The sequence below is a fragment of the Natator depressus genome, chromosome 8 (genome assembly GCF_965152275.1).
Source record: "Natator depressus isolate rNatDep1 chromosome 8, rNatDep2.hap1, whole genome shotgun sequence".
NCBI classification, from domain to species: Eukaryota; Metazoa; Chordata; order Testudines; family Cheloniidae; genus Natator; species Natator depressus.
In genome coordinates this window covers 8,580,224-8,603,443 of record NC_134241.1, presented here as the reverse complement: position 1 = coordinate 8,603,443, position 23,220 = coordinate 8,580,224, and the positions used below count along the sequence as shown (strand labels likewise).

General features: G+C 36.8%; 1 protein-coding gene across 7 annotated transcripts in view; it reads right to left on the bottom strand.

Moving 5' to 3' along the window:
• Positions 1-2,087: 2,087 nt before the first annotated feature.
• The window catches only part of MAPK9 (mitogen-activated protein kinase 9), a 50,720-nt gene continuing 29,587 nt past the window's right edge, over positions 2,088-23,220 (bottom strand). For 2 of the 7 annotated variants that reach the window (XM_074960357.1, XM_074960362.1), the window contains 9 exons: positions 20,625-20,683; positions 19,444-19,582; positions 17,880-18,045; positions 16,754-16,825; positions 11,354-11,536; positions 9,926-10,050; positions 9,239-9,302; positions 8,011-8,082; positions 2,088-4,090 (listed from right to left, as the gene is read on the bottom strand). In XM_074960357.1, the coding sequence (XP_074816458.1) occupies positions 3,948-4,090; positions 8,011-8,082; positions 9,239-9,302; positions 9,926-10,050; positions 11,354-11,536; positions 16,754-16,825; positions 17,880-18,045; positions 19,444-19,582; positions 20,625-20,683 (1,023 nt within the window). In that variant the 3' untranslated portion in view covers positions 2,088-3,947. Of the gene's footprint in view, positions 4,096-7,792; positions 7,871-8,010; positions 8,083-9,238; positions 9,303-9,925; positions 10,051-11,353; positions 11,563-16,341; positions 16,414-16,753; positions 16,826-17,879; positions 18,046-19,443; positions 19,583-20,624; positions 20,684-23,220 lie in introns of those variants that run through there. The other 5 variants (XM_074960360.1, XM_074960358.1, XM_074960359.1 and 2 more) reach the window with 5 other exon arrangements.

Sequence of the window (23,220 nt, the reverse complement as noted above, 5' to 3'; positions counted from 1 at the left end):
GTTGAGTCTGAGCTTATCTAGCTTGTATTCTTTGATAAAGAAGTTTAAATCCTTACCAGATATAAGATACAACAAACTTCAAAGGCTTGCATTTCCAGTGGTTAGACTGGTATATTTTATGTGATCTGTGCAGACAAACCTTATTTTGACATAGTGGGTTTTTTTTTTTTAAGCCTAACAAAATGAAAATCTTTCATATCAAAGTATTTCCTCAAAGCACAATGTATAGACTGCTCACTCAGCTTTCAAAATGGTTGATTTCTTAGTTTAGTCATGTTTTTGAGGAAAAGTGATATGAGCACAAATGAAATGAAATCAACTTTTTAAAACACACTCCATTTCTGCAATGCCATTCAGTTACTCAGTGTTTACATAATTAAAGTGATGTTTAAATATAATAATCTGAATATTAACCATTATCCACTTCTCCTTTCAAGTGAGCAGTTAAGTATAAGAACTGTAACTAAGTTTAATCACTTATTTTTAAACATTTCGTAAGTCTGTGTGTGTGAAGCAGTGTTAACTTATATAGAGTTTGTCATACAAAAAGTCAAAATTAAGGTTTATAGAATCAATTGGGTTGTTTTTACTTATACAAAACACACACTTTAAAAACCAAATACTTATAAGTGCAGAAAACTGGTCAATTGTATCACTTCATATATATCAGGGATCGGCAACCTTTGGCACGCGGCCCGTCAGGGAAATCCGCTGGCAGGCTGGGACTGTTTGTTTACCTGCAGCGTCCACAGGTTTGGCCAACTGCGGCTCCCACTGGCTGCGGTTCGCCGTTCCAGGCCAATGGGGGCTGAGTGGAATCCAGGATGAACACTGTACACATGCAGGTGAGGCATGCCAAACAGACTAAACCTAGTGAGGTAAGTTGCTCCTGAATGACAACAGTTGCAACAAAGACGACTTTAGCTTAGTATGTTTTACTTAAAGAGGATGGAAAGCTAAACAAAGATATTGCATAATCTTGAAAAATGACAAGTCCAGCAAGTCAGGCCCAGAAGTTAATCATGGATCTCAAAATATCCAAGAAGAACTTTTACAAACAAGATCAGACCCAGACTGGCAGACAAAAACTTAATAAATCATTTATTTTATTACTAAGGTAGCTTAACTGTATTTGCTGTGCAGCACTACTGTGACATGCAATAAATTCCTATAGAGATTTCAGCCCTTTATACCTCAGGTACAGTGGGAAACTGTTAGGGAACCTTAATGGTAGGTTGCATCATTTTGCACATTTCATCTTATTATTTCAAAGTTCTTTGAAAACATTAAAGCCAAGATTTTCAAAAATAACTAGTGATTCTGGGTATTTAACTTGAGATACCTTAAAGCAGTCTGATTCTCAAAGTCCTGAGCCTCCATCCTTTGAAAATAAGGCTCCTGAAAAGGTACCTCAAATTAGGCACCCAAAAATTATTAGTCACTTTTGAAAGTCTTGCATGCAATCAGTGAAGTGAAGCTAAGCTGTCGCTAGAACAAAACAGCAGTTTTTGGATCAACACACCAGAAAAGCAAGATTTCAATTTTTTCCCCCCCTGAAGTGAATAGGGTGGAAACTAAGCACAAGATAGTTTAAGATCACCAGAACTTATTCTATATGCTAGGTGTCTTTGATCATTAACACCTCAAAACACCCAGAGATAAAGAGTATGCGCAATTCTATTGTGTAAGAACACAATAAGCATTTTGATCAAAGGTTTGCTCTAATGACAAAATAAGCCAGACAAATTTTGCACATATCACCAGAAACACGATAAATAATATACCTGTAGTTTTTGAATTAAAACAAAAAAACACAAAACTAAAGAACAGTACTTGTGAAAAAAATATCAAAATGAAGATGCTAGATGTGAACTCTAAAGACTTACTTCCTACAGCTTTCAGAGCAGCAGCCGTGTTAGTCTGTATCCGCAAAAAGAAAAGGAGTACTTGTGGCACCTTAGAGACTAACCAATTTATTTGAGAATAAGCTTTCGTGAGCTACAGCTCACTTCATCGGATGCATCTGATGAAGTGAGCTGTAGCTCATGAAAGCTTATGCTCAAATAAATTTATTAGTCTCTAAGGTGCCACAAGTACTCCTTATCTTTTTCCTAAGGCATATATCACTGAGATACTTCTGTCCAATTTTCTTGTCAAATTTTTCTGTTCTGATAGTTTAATTTGCTGTAGCTTTGAATTTATTTTAAAACATTTATGGGTACACACAGCATTAACAGAAAAACTTCTACCTTTCAGATCATAACCAAGAGCATGCAAAATCATGGGCAATTCTTTTTCCTTTTCCAAACAGCATACTGAACAATTCAGGTCAGTAATATAATTGCTGGTTCAGCAAGAAAGTTGTACAAGTTCTCTTTAAATGTTCGAGACTTCAGTATCTAAATCAACAGCTAAATATAGTGTCACTATGAAAGCAAAATGTTTTGCCTCATCTTTGACATTTTTTCATTACTGTTTTAGTTATAGTTTAACCATACACATGTGCACACATTAAGATCTTTTAGTAAAAGCATTTCTTACACTTGTGCGTTCCAAAGCAAACATGCTTTTCTGTTTGCAAATGCACAACAGTATAATATTTGATAACTTAAGCACTATTCTACTGCACACACATTTTCTAATAATTCAAAATATTGTGCAATGGAAGAGGCAATGTCCGTATTATTTATATCTGAAAACTGCATTGATAAACTTCTATTAAAACTGAAGAACCACCTCACTGTAAACAGCCTCCCTCTCCTGTGGTACCTTGTTAAAAAATGTAGACAGATTGCTTTTTTAATAAAGAAAGAATTTTGTCTAATTTGGAAGTAGAGCTGAGCTCCATGGATATAAGAAATACTTAAGAAAATCATTTGTCAAATCAGTCAAAAGGCCTATCAAAATTTAGAAGTGTTCACATTGTAGAATGGTTCCATAAACAAAACTAGAAAAAAAAAAAAATCTGCAACTATTCCACGGGTCACCTAGGTTTCAAGTCTCCTCATTGCCTCTTCACTTTATCAGATTTTGCATTTAGACACAAGAAGTGACTAAGGGAGAAGCTTCACAGGACTAATTTTTGTTCTTGAAAGAAAAAGTAGGGAAAGGGTAGTTTCTAAACATTTTTATTGATAAAAAAGGACCAAAACAATGTATTAGCCAGAAAATAAGGAAATAATTTAGCACTTCACCTTATTTAAAGAGACATGTTGCTTCATCAAGCTAACCCATTCTATCTCCCACTAAAACAACTGAAAGAAGATATTCAGAGAAGCATAGTCGCATTCATGGGTAAAATATGAAATGATGGCTATGCTATATGAAGTTCACAAGTTTGTTTCTTCTACAAGAAGATACACAAAATTATTGGGAGGTGAGGAGAGAAAGGGCTCAATAGAAAAACAAAAAAGTGCTATGTGGAAGAACAATTGCCCCTTGAATACAGTACTGATAATTTCCAATATGTAAGGTAACACTCACGTACAACATATTGGAGTTAAATAGCGCAAACGTCTATAGTCATATTTAAGCAAATTATACGGACGCTATACATTCAAAAAACCCACTACAGGGTAATTTTACGCAAAAATGTAATGACCATGTGTGCGTTACAGAAGTCTACTGAATGAGACAGAAGGTCCATGAACTCACTCAGGAGGAGTTATCTGGTACACATGTACTGTAACTGCTCACCTGAAATAGGCTGAAACAAAAAAGCCTATAGTAGTGTCTAAACTGTAATTTTTTCTTCTTTAGACATTGATTTGCTTTCATTCTACAACATTAAGCAGGGAGTCTTATTACAACTGAGTAAAAACACAGGCATTACTTTAGTAGAACATGCAGAACATGGAGTTTCTCTACTTGGTTCCATTAACTTACAAGCAATTCAGGCCAATGGAAACGAGTTTTTTTCCCAGTGTTAAGTCTGCAATCCTGGTTGATCATCGGCATCCTTCAAGGGGTCCTGTCAAGGCATCAAGGCTGCTGTCTGTATCTGAAGCCAATGTTTGCTCAGTTGACATGGATGAAATGTCATTGATAGATGATGACTGGGAAGGACTGGTGCTGCTATTCACTGCTGCATCTGTGCTAAGTAAACCAAGCATAATAAAATCTGAGGCAAGACATTATTGCACATATAGATAATAATACTTTAGGATTCTTAATATCTCCTTTTCCAGAGTACACAATGCATTACTATTGTATTTATTAAGGGACCATCAAAGTTAACTCAAAATTTGAGCTCACATATCTGTGCAAAATACATGTACCACTGTGTGCCTTTTTCCTCCAAAAAGAATACTGTACCTTTAAAAAAAAATACCAGCAGCTCATCACTTCTGAACAAAATCAGAAGAGCAAACAAGTCTGAGAAGCAGATTTCAGTTTTACATTTCCACAGTAGTGTTATAAATAGTAGGAAACATTGTTCCATGCCCTTCAGATACCTCATTTTGTCATTTTTGTATTTGAATAATTTGTAAGTTTATTCCTTGAGAAGATGGGAAGATCTACATTTCACTCTTAACAGTAATGCTTTTTGCATTACCTATTCATATCAGAAAATTTAATACTCATCATAACAGTCAAAGCATACAAAAGGTAACCAAACACCTCCCAGAATAGATTGGATTACTAATTTTTTACAGCCACATAACAGAAAACATGGAAACCCCTTTAAGGGGAAGCGCTGCTACGCTGGTTACTAAGGTTTGGTACTTTAAAGAGAATGCATTCTGTGATATTTAGTACTCAAGAGAGACCGATGAGTCATGTGACCAGAAAGCGTGTGGGGGTCAGGTGGCTATGCCAGGACTATATAAGAAGCAGCATGAGCTCAGAGTAGAGAGCCTTGTGTGGAGAAAGTATCAGGGGAGACTCCAGAGTTACTTAGGAGGCATCGAAGGAACTGGCCAACAGTAACCTGTAGGGAGCAGGAGGCACTGGGGAGGCTCCAGCAATAGAGTCAGACTTAGGACTGTGAGGTCCACAGAGAAAGCAAATGAGATCCTCTACACACTACCCACACCCCAGAGGAAGGAAAGCTGATATCTCTTGTTGGAAGGGCCTACATTAGAAGCCACTCTCTCAGATTTCTAAACTGCAGTAAAAATGTGCATAAGCTACCTAAAATATAATACACTCAAACTGATGATAGATAAGAAACTAGACAAAAATAGTCAAGACGTTAAAGTCTATTTCAGGGCTTGTTACTTATGCAGCTCCTTGTGACTATGTCAGAGTTTTAGAGTAAAGAAATGTTATACTGAATCAGGTTAGACTCATCTAAAAATTGGGGTGGAAAAAAGAAAAGTAAGAATCCCTGGAATACCAGCGAACACTGAAAGTTGGGAGGGGGGGGAGGTTACTTTCAGTATGGTTGACACATTCTCAGAGCATGGTACTTCATAAAGGCATATCAACTGCTAACCAAAAACCCACAAAGAAAGGTGCATCCTCCTCAAATTCCAAAACAGTACTGTTGACAAGTGTGACAATAGCTATGATGAATTCAATTTTAGGGGCAGCACGTCAGATACAAGCTTGAATTTAACAGACTGAACTCTTTCCAGATTACACTAATTCTAATGTAAAACTCGGTATTGGGAAACAGTAAATATTTAACTTGCTAGGATTATGTTGGTTATGATAATTTTTGAGACACAGGAAGAAGTTAAAGTTTTATTTCAGCCAAAATAGAAGCTACAGAAGATATACTGATTTCCATGATATACATGATTTCCATTTCCATGTGGAGTAAAGTACTATTCAAGGTAAGCAAGCGCACAAGCGTGTGAACTAAAATCTGTGTGAATTAAATTTTTTGTTGGATGAAAAAACAACTCATAGTAGAGAAATACTTAGATAAAGTGTTACTAGAATTTTGCCTCAAAAGTGACTCTGGTTTTTCTTTTCTTTTTTTAAATTTCAAGGTATTCAGTATCCAATATGCATCCCAGAGTAAGGTTTAGGGACTTGGTAGGGGATACTGGCACTAACTCTCCAGGAGGAATAGTCCGACAGCCTGTTCTGTTTCCTGAATGTGTTAGAATTAACATTAAGGGTAACCTAACTTTCTTCTTGACAGAAGATTATTGTTAAATTACCTGAGATTTTAGCTTCAAGATTTTCTTAATGTACTCTGTCTGACCATGGAAATTCTAAAAATATCACTGTATTTACATTGTATAGTAAAAGATACATAGATGTGGAGTAGTTTCTCTTGTGTGTTGGCATCCCCCAGAAAATTGTATGAGTAAATACCTGAAGACAAGATTGATAAATACCTGTATTCTTATTTATACTGAATGAAACTTTTATACTCTGAGGTAACAGTTTCTGTAATTTCGTCAGTATTTTGAACCTACAATATTCCTTTCCACAATGTTCATTCTATCAGAGTTCTATATACAATTACATAACGGCTGTACTTGTATTATACAGTTATTAAATTGTTACACACAAGGAGGAATAATCCCAATGTCACTGAATTACAAGACAACTAGTACTACAAATAAAAAGTTGTGACAAACTATAAAACTAAAGACAAAATTAAATCTAAACATTGCAGCAGGACATCTTGAGTTACAGTGCCGTCAGCTGAAGAGTACTGGATCCCTGCAGAACAGTTTGCAAGTTTCTAAAGAACAACATTTTGTAGACTCTGCAGAGTTGTTTTCCATAACATACTTTAATTTATTCCACTTTTCAGCTCACAGCACATTTTTCACTTGGTCTGGCAGTTTCTTTCAGCTACTAGAATGAGATAAAAACTGCTTCATACCTTTGGAACTCCTTAAATATAAAACCTCCAATAATGTGGGTCTTTACACAAAGATAACATGGAGCATTTCCCTGAACATATTTATTGCAAAATGTAAGGTTCCTCACTGGAGTTCCCTGTGCAGAATATGACCATTTTAGCCTTTTGAACAGACCATAATACTAGCTTCTGAATTTACATGTAAATTTAAATCAAAATAATGTATCCAGCTGAGAAACAGGAGTAAGATAAAGCAAACTCTTTCTAAACCAGAATGGAAGAGCAAATTAAGCTGTTTCCCAGCAAAAACACAGAGACGACACAATGGGTTTATGAAGAATACAGCCAAATTTGAAGTCTACCTGCTTTTCACATATGCTTTTTCTAGTATCATTTATAAAGGCAAAGGGTAAGGACAATAAATTACTATTTTATTATTTATAAATATAGGAAAGTAAAAAGGATTTACCTGCACTTTCTTTGGCTTGGGATTTAGGATCTGACGAATCACTACCCTAATTAAACAAATTAGTTCCTCAGACCAATAAAAGGATAACAGTGAGTACAACTGATATAGAAAGGAAACAGGGCAAAGGTTCTTCTGCAATTTTTATACTCTGCTAACAAAATCACTACTACCCACCTAACTTAGAAGGCCAAGACAAGGAACCCCCCCCCCCCAACATCTGAATAGAAGGACTGAAACACTGCTGCAAGTTTCCTCAGTGCATTAGACATTTTTCCAATACAAAACCATTGCAGATACTAGCCACTGTACTAAAACCTTTGAGAAGTACAGATCCATTAAACTGTGTTTATCATACTGCTATCAGTTTAGGAGAGGCCGCGAGCACACTGCATTTTCATTTTTAAATGTTTTTAATATCGCCAATGCAAGGTAATATAAGGTAATGCCCAGACATATAACCAAGGACACAGGTTATACCCACAGGTCAGGAGAATGTCTTAGAAAGCAGTGGTTTATAAACAATTAAACCCCAAACAATTCTTTTTACCTCTTCCAGTCAGGGAGGAAGAAGAGCAGCACATGCTTCCGCAGCTCACTTCACAGCAAGGCAAATTGACTATGAATCTGGGAGACTGATCAGGATCAAGAGCATTAGACACCAAAACTTTCTGGCATAACTGGATTGTTGATTCTGATTCATGTAATATGAGTGTGTCAGCAAACACGTATCAGAGTTGCAGAAAAAACTGAACTATTAAAACCAATGACTAACCTGAGGGCTGATCTTTTACCACACCGTTCTTGCTTCTTTCTTCCCAGTCCATTACTTCTTTGTATATTAATTCTTAAGTAAAAGAAAAAGGGTTGGTAGAGAAAGATAATATTACAAAAAACTACTTTCAGCCATTTCCTTTTACTCTTTTAAAGGTGTATTTGTAAGTTGTTTAGAGGCACACTTTCCCATGGAACAAATACTTGTTATGATTAATGGACTTTGCAAATTTACTTTAAGAGTTAAAAACAGTTTCAATATTTACTAAAAAGTTAACAGACATACTCTAAACACATTAAAGAAAATATAATAATTAACCCATTATAATAACTTACTGTATGGCTGAACTACATTGAAATTAAACTTTTACAAAGGTCAGAAAAAAGTATGTCAGCTAAAAAACATAATAAAGTAAGTCAGACAACCTGTACTGGAAAAACCTTTGCACTCTTTTCATACCAATACAAATATTTTCATTCATAACTATGATGGAAATTACTTATTTATAAGTTCTTCTCTCTAAAGGTAATATTATGGGCCTGATCCTGTAGCCCTAACTTGTAAAACTAATTCTGCTAATGTGATTGAGACTACTTGATGAGTAAGGACTACCTCTCTTCTTGGTTCCACCACAAGGTGAAGTACACAATGCCATAAATAAGGCATAATTGTTACCAGAACACACAATGCCTTTCATCTTTTTGTGGAAATTACCAACATAGAAGCTACTCAACAAAGAAAACGGGTGGCTTAGTATAAATACACAACTCTGCTAGGCAGGATTCCTGTACTAGAACAGATTTGAGACTAGGTATTGCGGTTTGGAGGGTGGATGGCGTATCTGTTTTGAAGAACTCATGATTAAGAAAAATATAGTAGAGATCCATTATAAACAAACAACTACTTACTTTGGAAGGCTGGTTTCATAAAACAAAAAAAACCACACCACCCACCCACAAAGAGAGCTAACAAAATACAAATAAAACTTGCATTTAGCAAACTACTACTTTCTTCCCTTTCCAAATGTATTGTATACCAAGCTATAATTAACTTCATAATATGACATTTATGATTTGTTGGGTCTTTAATCGTCACATTGTTGCATGCAGTATTGTATAATTAATCTGGTGGGTTCTGATCAGCCATGCAGTGTAGCAGTTACACTACTTTAGTAGTGATGGTTGATAAATTACCACCATCACTGGAATCAGTCATTTTTGGCTGTTACCTTTCCATTCTTCAATGGCATGTTCTCTTTCTTCCAGTTGTGCATCATAGATTTTAGGAGGAGGCTACAAAGAAAATAAAATCTGAAATATAACTGAAGCATTTCATTAGTATAATTAACCATGGTGTCCAAAAAAAAAAAAAAAAGCTCAGCTAGGTAAAAATGTTATTTTTAGTTTCTAATCTCTGGCTGGGTGCCTTGCCAATATCTCCATCCTATCTGTTTTGTAGAGGCGCCTCAGAATTATATGCTCTCAGTTTCAAAACTAAGTAAGCTACTGGAATGATGTACCAAAATTAGATGTGTCAGCTGAAAACTCAATACTAGGTTTAAAGAAATCATGAGGCCTGAAGGAGTCTCAACAAAATTAAATGGTTTTATCCTAAAGCGGATAGGATTAAAAACCTGCCTAAATTACTGTCGCACTGGCAACTATATATCTATGGAGAGGAAATCAGCTATAGGGGCTGTTTTCAAACCAACAGTAATGCCCCTTCTTGGGCTGTTTTGGAGGTGGTACTTCAATTACTTCAAGCTGTTATCCTCTCAAGATTACATATGTAATCTTTGCTAGCCTGAAAAGTGAGAATTCAACGTCTACTCTTGACCTGACACAAGACACCAACTACCGACTCAAATGTGAAGATTAAAGTGATACTTTGAGTAGAATTTTTAATGTACACTTACTGCTTCTGCTTCAGCTGGATCATACCAGACCGTGATATATGGATGACGTAAGGCTTCATCTACAGAAATTCGTTTGTCTGGGTCTACTACCAGCATTTTTGATAATAAATCTCTAGCTTGACTTGCTAGAAGGGGGTACGGGAGACAAAAACAGAATTTCAGAAGCTAAAATGCTAAAGTGTAACAAAAAATATATGGTAGAATATATCCTAACAAAAAAGAAACACAAACAAAAATTCCTAAGAAAGTTAATAACTCAAGTAGTTCTATTAGTTAGTTACCTGTAGAATTCTTGGCCTTCAACCTTGTCTCACAATGAACCAAGATTAAACAGGTCTCTTATAAAACTTGTGTGAGAGTTTCATTGAACATTATGCACCAAGATGAAATAGGTGTCCAGTACAACTACACATCTGGCTGTACATATGAAAGTATTAAGTCTACTGAGAGAAACTAGTATCTTCAAAAGCCAAATGAAAAAAAGTTTCTTTTTATTATATTGTTACATATATTTAAAATTAAGGTTACAATGTTTGAAATTAAACATTATTTAATACCATCCAAGTCATGGTCCCACTCTTGCAAATACACCCAAGTAACTTTGCTTGTGCGCCCAGTCTCATTGCGGTACTAGACCCTGGTTTGTATGGCACTAAAATAATATTTCAAGTATAACAGCATAACCTGAATTTTAAAAATAGGTGTTAATAAAGTTAAAAGAAAGCTTTAGCTCTTGTGACTTATGAAGTCATTAATTCCTTTTGACAGAGTTATTGCTTATGGTGCATTAGATACCTATATCCTTATGGTGGTTTAGCGAGACTACGCACACAAGTGACATTAATAATACGTATTTGCGGGATTTGAGCCCCATATCAATATCAATGTGGTATCACATTGTTATAACAAATTTAAGCTGCCTGCTGCTGAGGCTTTTTAAATATAATTACAGTTGCACAGGGCCAAGAGGTAAATTCAACAGGCATGTCTAATATACTAGTAATTAAGAACAAATAATCTATTTAATCAATACGCAGTTAAAATGAGCATGACAACTACATATGCATATCAATATCAACTAGAGAAAGAGAGATCCATTTTCATTATAAAATGGCTTTCATAAAAATGGTTTTTTTAGTAACCATTCAAGCCATTTACTGTATCTTAATAGACTGGAATTTTGAGAATAGAATGTATATATTTAATCAAACTATTTTAATGGCAGCAGTAAGACATTTCATGGTGTGCTACCAATGCAGGAGAAAGCAAGGCTACTGCTTTCCGTCTCCTGCCTCCTAATGCAATGTAGTGTGATGATATCAGACTGTATCACACCAGCATAGTGTCATGTTTGCATTGTCTGCCCTTACTGTATATACTTCAAGTGAACCAATTTAGAAAGACCCCTCTCCCCTCCAAATATCTTACTTTTTAATTTGTCACGGTCAGATTCCGATGGAAATATCCAATCTGGGAAGAGCTCTTCAAATTTGATACCCGGATATTTCGGTCTGTTTTCTACATAATTCCTCACAGTAGGCTGTAGTTTCTTCATAAAATCTGCTGATGGTGTTCCTAATTGTTCAATAACTTTATTCCATTGATCAATATCTGGATGCTATCTTTAGGAAAAGTAGCTGAAAAATTTCAAATCTGCATTGTGTAAGATATTGCTTATAGAAATGTGCCACAAAGCATTTGTGCGCACTGAAAGTAATGAAAACCTAGACAGTAAGAGCCAAATCTGGATTGTAACATTGTTCTAGCAGCAACAGCATTCTGAGCGGTCATGCAAAGAACAAATTTGATTTCCAAAAATCAGACTTCCAATCCCAATAGTAGGAAGGACTAAAAGTACTGCACAAAGTGTAAATCTCTGTTGAACAGAATCTACTGGCCATTTTTAAACGTGGCACTGACAGGATCCAAAAGGACTGGAGACTGGTGTCCATAATGAAGCACTTTGTTCATGGAGACAGGGATGAGAGAAAGGAAAGACTGGTGCCGAATCTTCTGGACCTAAGAGGTACAAGACACCTCACAAATAAAGTTCATAAAGGGCAGGAAAAAGATCAGGACAAACCTGACCAAATAATAACTGCATCACATTCAGAGTGAAGAATTCTGTACAACTTTTCTTCTACTTAAGAAAGTCTGCATCACAGTGATTTTTCATCAGAAAACTGTTTTCTGAGAAGATGGAATGAAAATCCAACTCTACTGAATCATGATGGCTTCTAAAATGTCAAATCTGAATTTTCTATATAAAAGTGTTTTGTTTTTAACTATCAATTATGGTAGTACCTAACAAGAAGTGACTGTTCTTCAATCATAGGCTATGGCTACACCACACAGCTTACAGCGGCGCAGCTTGTAGCCACTCTAAGCCAACAGGAGTGAGCTCTCCCATCAATTTAATTAATCCACCCGCAACAAGTGGCGGCAGCTATGTCGGCAGGAGAAGCTCTCCCGCAGACACAGTGCTGTTCACACCAGTACTTAAGCCAGCATAAGTTACATCACTCAGGGGGTGACTAAATCACACCCCTGGGTGACATAACTTGTGTCGACTTAAGCTGTAGTATAACCATAGCTTATTAAGAGTTCAAATGTAACTTCACAGGAGGTAACGCACTTTTAAGATGCATTTTCCCAACTCTCCCCCTGCCCTCCTTACTATCTAAATGACAACTGTGCAGCTCATCTGCCAAGCAGCCCCATTTATCTGGCTTTTAAAACAGAATTTTGATTAAGAATGTGAATCTCAATTTGTTGCTGTATAAAGAGGATGCTTAAGGAGGAGTTAGGAAAACAACACACAATTTCTATGTTTTATTGGGATTACACTAGAAATTCCATGATTTTTCTACTTATTTATATTGAAAAAAAGTAGAGGAGGGGAAGAACTGAAGCATCTACTCTTCTCTGTACAGTCTGGGGTTCAGATAATATTTGGCAATGTGGCTCTATTAAGTGTTTTATTACATGCTATGAAATAGAAAGCATAACAATGTCTGAAGAGGACTGTACAGATAAGTTATTCTTGTATTATTTCTATCATCATTGACTGTGAAGCAGTTTTTGAGAATTCAGTCCAATATATGAAAAAGGTACATATGCCTGAAGATGCTTGGACAGCAAGTAAATTAATTTATGCAAGGTAGTTTATCTCAAAGATCTGACATTGGAGGAGACATTCTTAGTGACACAATCCCTAATCATTTTCTGAATCAGAGGAATTTGGGATTCTAATGCAGTATTACATATTGCTGAACACCAACTCTGTCAACATTCACAAGTTAGACTTTTAGTTATGTCACATCTAAAGTTTTCTAGAATACCTATTTATGTAGCTGGAGAGTATAACAAAATGGCATGCCTTTGCATAAAAAAAATTCTATTTAGAAATTGTTGTTGGAAGTGCTTAAATTTCAGTTAGTCTGCCAAAAATACAGCCACTACTGAGAACTTTTCATACCTATGATATTCACTGATGCATATTAAAAATATAGACATCTAATGCAAAGATTATTCTAATATAATGTATTTGTTTCATGCATTCAAATGGAAAACTGACATCAAAAGCATGTTAAATAAAAAATTACAAAAGTTAACTCTCATGCTAAAACAATGTGCACACAAAAAAAGTTGTTGAACACACACAAAAAATATTGTTCCCACCTGGAAACTGATTTCTGGTAGGGGCTCCACCAAACTACATTCAAAGGGTTGTTTCTCCTCAAAAGTATCACCAAAGTTAGGGCTTGTCTACACTGGCACTTTACAGTGCTGCAACTTTCTTGCAAGTTTCAGCGCTGTAAAGTGCCAGTGTAGACAGTGCACCAGCGTTGGGAGCCATGCTCCCAGCGCTGGTAGCTATTCCCCTCGTGGAGATGGGTTTTTTTTAATAGAGCTGGGAGAGCTCTTTCCCAGCGCTGCTGCCGTGACTACACAGCCACGTTAAAGTGCTGTCATGGCAACGCTTTAACTTTGCTAGTGAAGACATACCCTTCGGATTAATCAGTTAACTGAATAAAACTTCACACCCAGCCCCATCTTTCATAATCCCTACTTCTCTTTCCTTAGTCAGTAACAGTCTTAGAAAAATTTAATGACCAACAGTAACCTACTGAAGAACTGAACCGGACCAATGAGTGTTTAACTGGATTTCTCCAAAGGACCACAGCAATGTTGAAAGTAGAAACAAACATTTGTTATGCTCTAGGACTGGGACCACTACAGACCTGGGTTTAATAAGCTATGCCTCGTAGCATTTGAAACACAGACTAGGCAGAAACTTGCTATGTAATGCAAGGTGTGCACAGGATGGTATGTAACAGCCTGGCAGATTTCATCCGCAGAAGCAGATGGCAGCCTCTGGGGCAGAGGCTGTCCTTATCTTACTGATATGAGACTTCACTCCTAGAAGTCCCTGAGTAGATTGTAACTCATGGTGAGTTTACCTAGCTATAGTGGATCTATAAGCTCTCCGACTCTTCTTGAAGCTCCTCACCATTCTGCGTTTGAATTAAGCTGCTTCCTCCTCCCGCTGACTACCTGGGAAGGGGGAGCATTGACAGCACAGAAGATGGAGGAAGGGAGGGAGAAAAAAAAAATATTCCTGCTCTCCTTTCTGGTACCTGGCATCATAACAACTAGGAAGAGCAATTGCAAGGAAAGTCCTGCTCAACCCCTGCAATTCTAGAATACAGAATGCGCTCTGGCCAGCACCTAGCTGTGTAGGGGTAGCGCATGCTCAACACAGGCAGAATCTTTGGCGAATAATGCCACCAGCCTCTAACAAACGCCTACTGTGCATATGTTAACCATGATTTTCTGAGGCCAAACATGGGTGATTTTTACGCAGACAATCAAAGGCATATCCCTGGCATTAGAGTAACCCTCTGCCAGAGTTCAAGTGCCTGTGCCAAAGAATGGAAGTGCTAGGGATTCTCAGTGAAACAGCTATAAGAATCTAACGAGCAAACACAATATATTTTTCTCCAACCTCGTTCTATGAAACTGCTGAACCATTTTAGCTGGAACTTAAAAATATACCTGAGGCAGACACCTGAAATAGAAAATTTCAGCCCAAATGGTTGAAGTTTGACAAAGTTATAAGCAACTAGAAACAGATTCTTAGAACGGAAAACGTGAGGCAACATTAACTATCAGCATAGCTACCAGCAATACCTACAATATAGATAGTACATGCTACATTAAATCTAGATTGGTGGAGCTTTATTTACCCTTCCAGAAGGAAAACTGATTCATTATATACATATTTGACAAGTATGAAAAAAAATCCCTTGATTTATTTATGAATAAATTTATGAATAAATCAAGACAGCAATCAGGATAGCCAACGTTAACATGCAAGTGAGAAGATATACAACATACATGAAGAATTGTGTTAGGTTGGTCTGAAGGCTTTGAAGGATAAAACAAATATACAAGGGAAGAAGAGGTGAAAAAAATTGTATATTAATTATTTTGTGCTGTTAAATTAATGCATGTTAAATAGCTGCTGAAGATTAGTGTCATGAATTTAGCATTCAGATTTAAATTCCTGTATTGTTACATATTTATGTTTTTTTATAGAGGTTATATTTTCACAGAATCTACTTTATATAGATTTAAAAACTGGGAAAATAAAATTTTATTTATTGATGCAGAACTAGATGTTTCACTTTTCAGTGTTTCATTTTCAGAATAATTAAAATGGAGAAAAATGTAGTCTCCTTTCCAATTTTGATATTATAAACTGGAAAGAAGTAAATAAGCTATGTTTTATACTTTGCCTGTAGGAAAAGGCTTTGAAATATACTAAATTAATTTTTTGTACAATATATCTATTGGCAAAGATCATTTAAGTCATCTTAACCAGATGTATTTAATGAGTTAAGAGACCAAGATATCAAGTTTGTAAGAACAAAGTTTTAGAAAAAATCCAAGAACAGAAATGTTTCCATAAAATTAAACAAAATTTCAAAAGAAAAAGGTCTTTAATTTTAAATGTACATTCCCCTTCTGCAACATTTGCAACTGAGACACTGCACCACTGCTGTGTGCTATTATACAAGTACCAAAAAACAAAAAACAAGAACAAAAGAACTAAAAAACCCTAAAAACCAAAAAACTATTGAGAGTAGGATTATTTTCATTGTACAAACACAGAAATGCTGGAAGCAAACAGCATTACGTTAAATGTTGTCAAGTAAGTAGGAGGAAAAAAAAGGAAGTTCAGCTATTTGGTTAATGACACTAATTTCAAACATTACAATAGATCCATTAAAATATAGTAGTGAAATATTTTGTTTTCTTTTTTATGCTTTTATATACATAAATAAGATAAAAATAATTGTGCATCTTTGGTGGATGTGAAAAAGGATTCAAGGATGACTAGGGAAGGATACGATCAGTGCCTTGGAATATCACACAACCTTTCACCAATTCTCCCATGATGCACCCAACTGACCAGATATCAACTGAAAGTAAAAATGAAATGATCAAATTATGAAGTGTCATGAACAAAAGTGGAAAACTTAAAAAAAGCTAAACAAATAAACCTACTATCTACAATAAAAACACAAGAATGCAGAAAACCAAACTGCTAACAGATGAGTTTCTCAACAGTACAGAACACTGACTTCGCTTTTTTCCTAAGTTTTGCAATTAGACAATAATTCAGTTTTTGTTTTGTAGGCCTTGCATTTGTTTTTTTTAAAACTCCATAAAATGCTTTTCTGATCAGTTCTTAAATCCTTCAATTACTTTTAAATATTTATCATACTTTACAATCCCTGAAACCACTGTGAAGAAGGATACAATCTCTTCCTGGGAACAGGACCTTATGGAGGACCATTTCTGCCATTATGCACCCAACAGACCAGATATCCACTATCATATGTTAGGTGCAACAAGGACAAAAGATTAAAGATTTTTTTTAAATTATGACAAACAGTTTTTTAATTTGTAAAATTTAAACTGCATATTTACTGTTTTACAGATTAGTTTATTATTCTTAATGTTAGTTAGAATGTTCTCATCCAATTCAGGACACATTCTACTACACGCATACTAAACATTTTTGACCCACACCAATTACTGTACTGTCAAGGGCCCTGTGTATCAGACAGAACCCATCATAACAGCTGACTCGGGAAAATTTTGTGGACCTCTCAGGTTAGAAAGCCACAATGAAGCTTTACACCTCAAAAAAGGTATGCTCCCAGGCCATATAATGCTAATCCAGGCTAAGGAATATGAAGAGAAGGGATGCACTGGGCTGAAGGTCTAGAGTAGAATGCAGGGTATCACCTGCCTCACAAGCAATCATCTGAAAACTTTTTTTTTATGAGGGAATGAAATTCAAGGACATTGTCCTTGCTGAAAGCTTTGTTTAAGATACCACTCTGAAACCTGTTAAGATGTATTATTAATACTACAGTGTCCAAACCGTCTTAGGTGCTACATAGACCTAGGACTGTATAAAGACACTCCCTGGCCCAGAGAGCTTAAACAGACATGACGAAAATGAAGCAACAAATGTAGGGGTGGTAAACAGGGGGAAAGAGAAGACGCCTTAGAGCAAGTTAATTATTTCCTATAGTGGTTCTGCTAGATTTTTAAAATCTATAATTGTCTTATAAACAATGTATTCTTTTTTGAGGATGGAACAACAGTAATAGGACTAAAGAACTATGCGGAGTGAAGCAAGTGAGAATGGAAGGGGATGGGGATAGAGAGAGAAGTAATAGAGAGAAAGGCACCAGGAACAGGACAAAAGCTATTCCTCAAACATTTAACTCTGTAAAGCTCAGTATTCCCAACACCATGTTATACATTACGTTAGCATTAGAGCTAGAAGACTTAAAAGTGTACTGCCAGAGAGATTCATCCAAGAGAGCTGCACTTTAGAGAAAAGGTTTAATACTTCATTGCTGCAACTTACCATTCTCTTTGTATCCCATGCCTAGGATAACCTCCGGTGCTCTGTAATACCGTGTTACTACGTACGGTGTCATCATAAAATTAGTACATGCTGTTCTTGCCAGTCCAAAATCAAGGATTTTGAGTGTACAATCTGATTTTACTACTATATTGCTGGGTTTCAAATCCTAAAGAAAAATTATTTCAGTTAACAGAAAGGCTCAACATTCTAAAAGATACCATACGATCTTCCATAAAATCAGTGTAAGCCACCACACTGTACTGAACATTAACATCTTAATATACATTTCTTGTGTGCATTCTTTTAGTTAATTTATATACAAATTATACGCACAGAAAAATACTTTGCAAAGTCAAGCACTTAAAGGTCAGGAAATGACATAATTAAGGTTGCCCACACAACCTTAATTCAGACCTCTTGTGCATATGCGCTATGAATCACTCACTACATTTTCACAGGACCTGCCTCATTCAGTGCAAAGAATGGACCTGCTCTGAGGATGAATCAGGGTTGTGTAGCCAAATTAAGGTTGCACGGGCAATCTTAGTTCAACCATTTCCTAACATTTGAGCGTTTGACTTTGCAAACCTAAACTATGCTAAAAAACATTATAGTGTGTGTATAATTTCTTAGGTTTTGAAATCAAACTGAAAAGACAAAAATTCCAGCATGTGACATCATACTGTCACCCACATGGGTCATCACCAGGGTTGGAGCCTTTAGATCTCTACTGCAGAGACCTCTACAGGTAATGGAGTAACCAATACCACAAGTAAGTTGTCATTCTCTATGTGGACCAGCACGAGAGAGGGATGGAACACTTTGCTAGTGGGTTTCACAGATATTTGTTGACAGCAGAGGAACACTGAGATTAGGGAATCTTGCATTCCATTCTAGAGTTTATAAACTTTCTTTATCGTGTTTTAACAATGAACTTGAAGGAGGAGAGGGTGAAGGCAAGAAGTTCCAGGCACATGGTTGCATAGAAGAAATTAAAAGGCAGGAATGGAAGGAACTGGAACCCACAAAGGAGCAGGATTAGTTGTGCAGATTGAGACAGCAAATAGGCCCAATAGAGCTACAGAAAGGCAGGACATCGGCTGTGCAGTGCTTTGAAATTTTGAGCAACCATTTACCGATTTTACCTTGAGTATTAATATGATTGTCGAACATAATTTTTTAAAAGGCATCATTTTAATACAAATTATTCTCTTGTTTTAGCCATAAGGTTCTTGGAGCATCTTTACTCATGTTCTGTTCCGTATCAATATTAATATCTTGTACTTTATATTTTTCCCTAATTTGTATTTATATTTAGTCTCATTTAACATGAAAAAAAATCACAGAAAATGCCCTTTTATCATCTGCAGAACTGGTTTGGATTTTGGAGTTTCATTTATCACATACTTCTGTCTGTCTGTTCTTGAACCAGATATGGTTTTCACATTACTATTAATAATATGAATAAGAAACGGAATACTGATTTACAAGATAACCAAAAGAAGATATAAATGCCATCTTTAAAGACGGATGTTGTCAATGTCACTATCAAAACACTACCTACTCTGTGGATGATACCAGCTGAATGGAGATGTTTGATACCACACAACATCTGGTAGAGAAGGTAGGACATTCTTTCATGATCCAACTCCATATGAATAACCTGGCACAAGTTAGCATCCATCAGTTCCATAACCAAATACCTACAGTATAAAGAATAAAAAAAAAATTTTTTTTTCCATCTCAGGTATTTTATAACTAACGTCAGAACATATTTTTAAAATAGGACCCCATGCAAGTCACTGAAAAATGTGTTGGAATGTTAGCAAAAATACTGAATGTCATAATTTAAGTTGTTTAAAACAACATTCTAAAAACAGTAAAAGTTTGAATAAAAATGAACATATACTCTCACAAGAGAGTGGAAATCCATTAAAACCATCAATTCTACCAAACAAAATTTAAGAGCAGGACTGTTAGTTGATGTTGTCTCTCTTAATGTAACCTAGGTACAGATGAAATTTAAACAGACGTTACACATAGGATAAAGAAATAAACACGTCACATTGAGATTTCCTTTCACTGTGTACTGACTTAACATCAACAAAATTAGGGAAAACATTTTGTGAAATAAAGAACAATGATTAATTTCCAAGTTAATGCGTGATCCTTCTTTATGCCATTCATCATATAAATCCATTCCAAAACTGCAACACCACCCACATTAGCACCTAGATACCACAGTGACTGGAGCCTCATGAATACTTTGATAGATCTTTTACCACCATATGCAAGAGCTAGGTTAAGAAATGTATTCAGCTTGTAATTGAGGCTGGAGGTACTGGGAGTCTGATGGGCTTGATCTCAGAAAAGCATGTCAGGTTATCCACATTGAGTTATTGGCTTGAAGTGACTTATTTGACTGTCCTCCTTTGTCAAGGAAAACAGCTGTGATAATTACAGATCCATGGTGTTGTCAGTAGAGGTGGCAGAGGGCTGATGAAAAGGTAAGCATTCTTTTTACTTTTCCCATTATTTTCTATTACTACACACATATCACAACAACTTTAGTTATAGATTTTCTCAAGGAGCTCACTGTAACATTTAAAGATTAGTTACAGGCCAGAGATTCTATCCTCAGTACCATATTTTTTCACAGCCAGAAAAGTTGTAAGAAAGCACAGAATATGCCTCTATATTCAGGACAATGTTTATCAAGAAAAATTTAAGAACTACAGTACTTACACATCTTGAAATTCTTCCAGTGACTTCTGTGGTGTGAATACATTTAACAAACTAATTATCTATAAAGAAAAATAAAACATGAAGAAACCTTAAATATATGAATTTTTACACACTAAATGTAGAGCAAGACAATGTGGTTATTAAAACAATTTCAAAAACGCAGTCTCTCTCTTTTTACACTGCTGATTTACTTTGCCACTCAACTTCGACAGTGAAACTAGACTGCTTTGTTACGAACGTATTTCATTGGTCTTATTTCACACATACAAGTACAATACTGCAGCATCTGTGTTGAAGTATCACAAGAGATCCTGTACATTTTTTAAAAGGTCACATTTGAGTTACATGAAACTACTTCTCCTCCCACCCACACATCAAATAAAACCTAAAATTTTGTGCCTAGAATAATAGCTTGGTCATGTATTTTATCACTCAAAAATTCTGATATTTGAGAGAAAAAGTGGTGTGCAAGTATTTTCTACCCTTAGAAAAATGGCTTCCAAATAGTACATAAACAAACAGAGATGCCCCATCAACCTGTTTGCTCTATGGATATATCTACACAGCAAAGAAAAACCCACAGCTGGCCCATGCCAGCTGACTTGGACTTGCGGGGCTTGGGGTGTGGAGCTGTTTCATTGCTGTGTAGTCCCTGCAAGGGTCCCAGAACTTGGGCTGCAGCCCGAACTCGGAAGTCTACACAGCAATTAAACAGCCCTGCAGCAGGAGCTCCATGAGCCTAAGTCAGCTGGCATGGACCAGCCGCATGTGTCTAGTTGCTGTGTAGACTTGCCTTATGTTTCTGGAAAAAGTTCTCAAAATCCTTTAAACGTTTCGTAACAATATGGTCCTGGCATTCATATCCTGTATTCTTGTAATTAGGATACGTAGTACTTGCACCAGTATGATGCTTTAGGTTTTCAAAGCACTGTCAAGTTCAATCTGCTGCAAATCCTACCTCGACACCTCAACGTGGCGCACCGGTGACCGTGGCTGTTCGACAGCGATGGTAGAGGAGTGCATTCTCCGGCAGGTCTAACCATGCTATCAAGGGGTCGGACTATCAGCCCAGCAAGGAGGTTGCTTCTTCTGCGGAGGGGCGTATAATCCCTCTTTCTGAGGCTGTAAGCTAGCTAAGTTGAGGAGGTAAACGTGCCACTGACAGCCCAGCCAGCAGGTGGCTGAAAACAATGGCTAAGACAACACGGAAAGCCAAGTCTCAGTTCTCTGCACATTCCTTGATCCCCATTCCGGAGGCAGTGAGGCATTCGAATGACGAGAGGCTGCAATGACTCTCAGGTGCCAGGTCACCAAAAGGAAACCGGACAACTCTCTCAGTGTGCACTTATAACTGCAGAACACTGACAAGGGAGAATCGATAACCCTTCTCATGGAGGAAAAGGCAAAAACAGCCTGCGACGTGCTGGGTGTTTGCGAAACACGATGAAAGAAGGAGATGGAGGTCAACTGGAGGGATGGAAGCACAGTCATTCAAGGAAAAGGAGAAGGCACGAGGACAATTGGAGGAGTCGGATTCATCATAAACAAGGAATGGTCTTCGAAATTGTCTCATGCCATTTAAAGTCATTGTGTATCAGGGTGCTTTACCTCCAATTGAACTGAAATAGTACCCTCAAAATCATCCAGATCTATGCTCCCAAAAGTGCATGCGAAGATGATGATGTGGAAGGATTCTATCAGGAACTGGAGGAAACCCTCGCTCAGAATTCCACATATACGATCGTGATGGGAGATTTTAATGCCAAGGTTGGAAGAGGGAGAGAGGGCGAAAAGTTCATAGGAAGGTACAGTATCAGAGAACGAAACACACGAGGAGAACGACTAGCTATATTGGCAGAGACGAGGAGAATGTTTATTGGTAACACCTGGTTCCAAAAGAAGGCCAACAGAAGATGGACCTGGATCGCACCAACGCGAAGACAAAAAATGAAATAGATTACTTTCTGATCAATAGACGACACATCGTGCAGGATATTTCAGTAGTGCCATCTCTCAATATCAGTAGCGATCATCACCGACTGAGAGCCAGACTCACGTTCACTGTGAAGGTGGAGAAAAAGGCACTGTGAATGGCGAACAGAAGGCACCAACCGGTAGCTTTCAACGAGGCAATCCTGAAGGAAAACATTTCTAGGGAAGATTGGAGCCTCCTGGATGACTGTGACGACGATTATGAGAACTTCAGTAAGAGACTAAAAATGTGTGTCAAATCAGCTGAGCGTAAAAGACCAAGAAGAGCTAGCGGAAGAATCTCGGAGAATACGAAGACTTTATTGGAGAAGAGGAGGAAAATGAAAAGAAATGGCAGTGACAGGCTTGAGTACTCCCTTCTCTGCAGGCTCATACGAATGAAGTTGAAGGAAGACTTAGAGAGAATTCGAACCAAAGAGCTCCTAAAGGCTGCTGAAGATCGTAAAAGTCTCAAAAAATGCAAATGGGAACTGGTGTTGTACAGGTCATCATTATTTGCTTTGAAGAACAGGGACAGAGAATCAGTAACCGATCGAACAGAGATGGAGGCAATCTGCAAGGATTTCTATACCCAGCGGTTTGCATCCTGCACAATAGACTACAT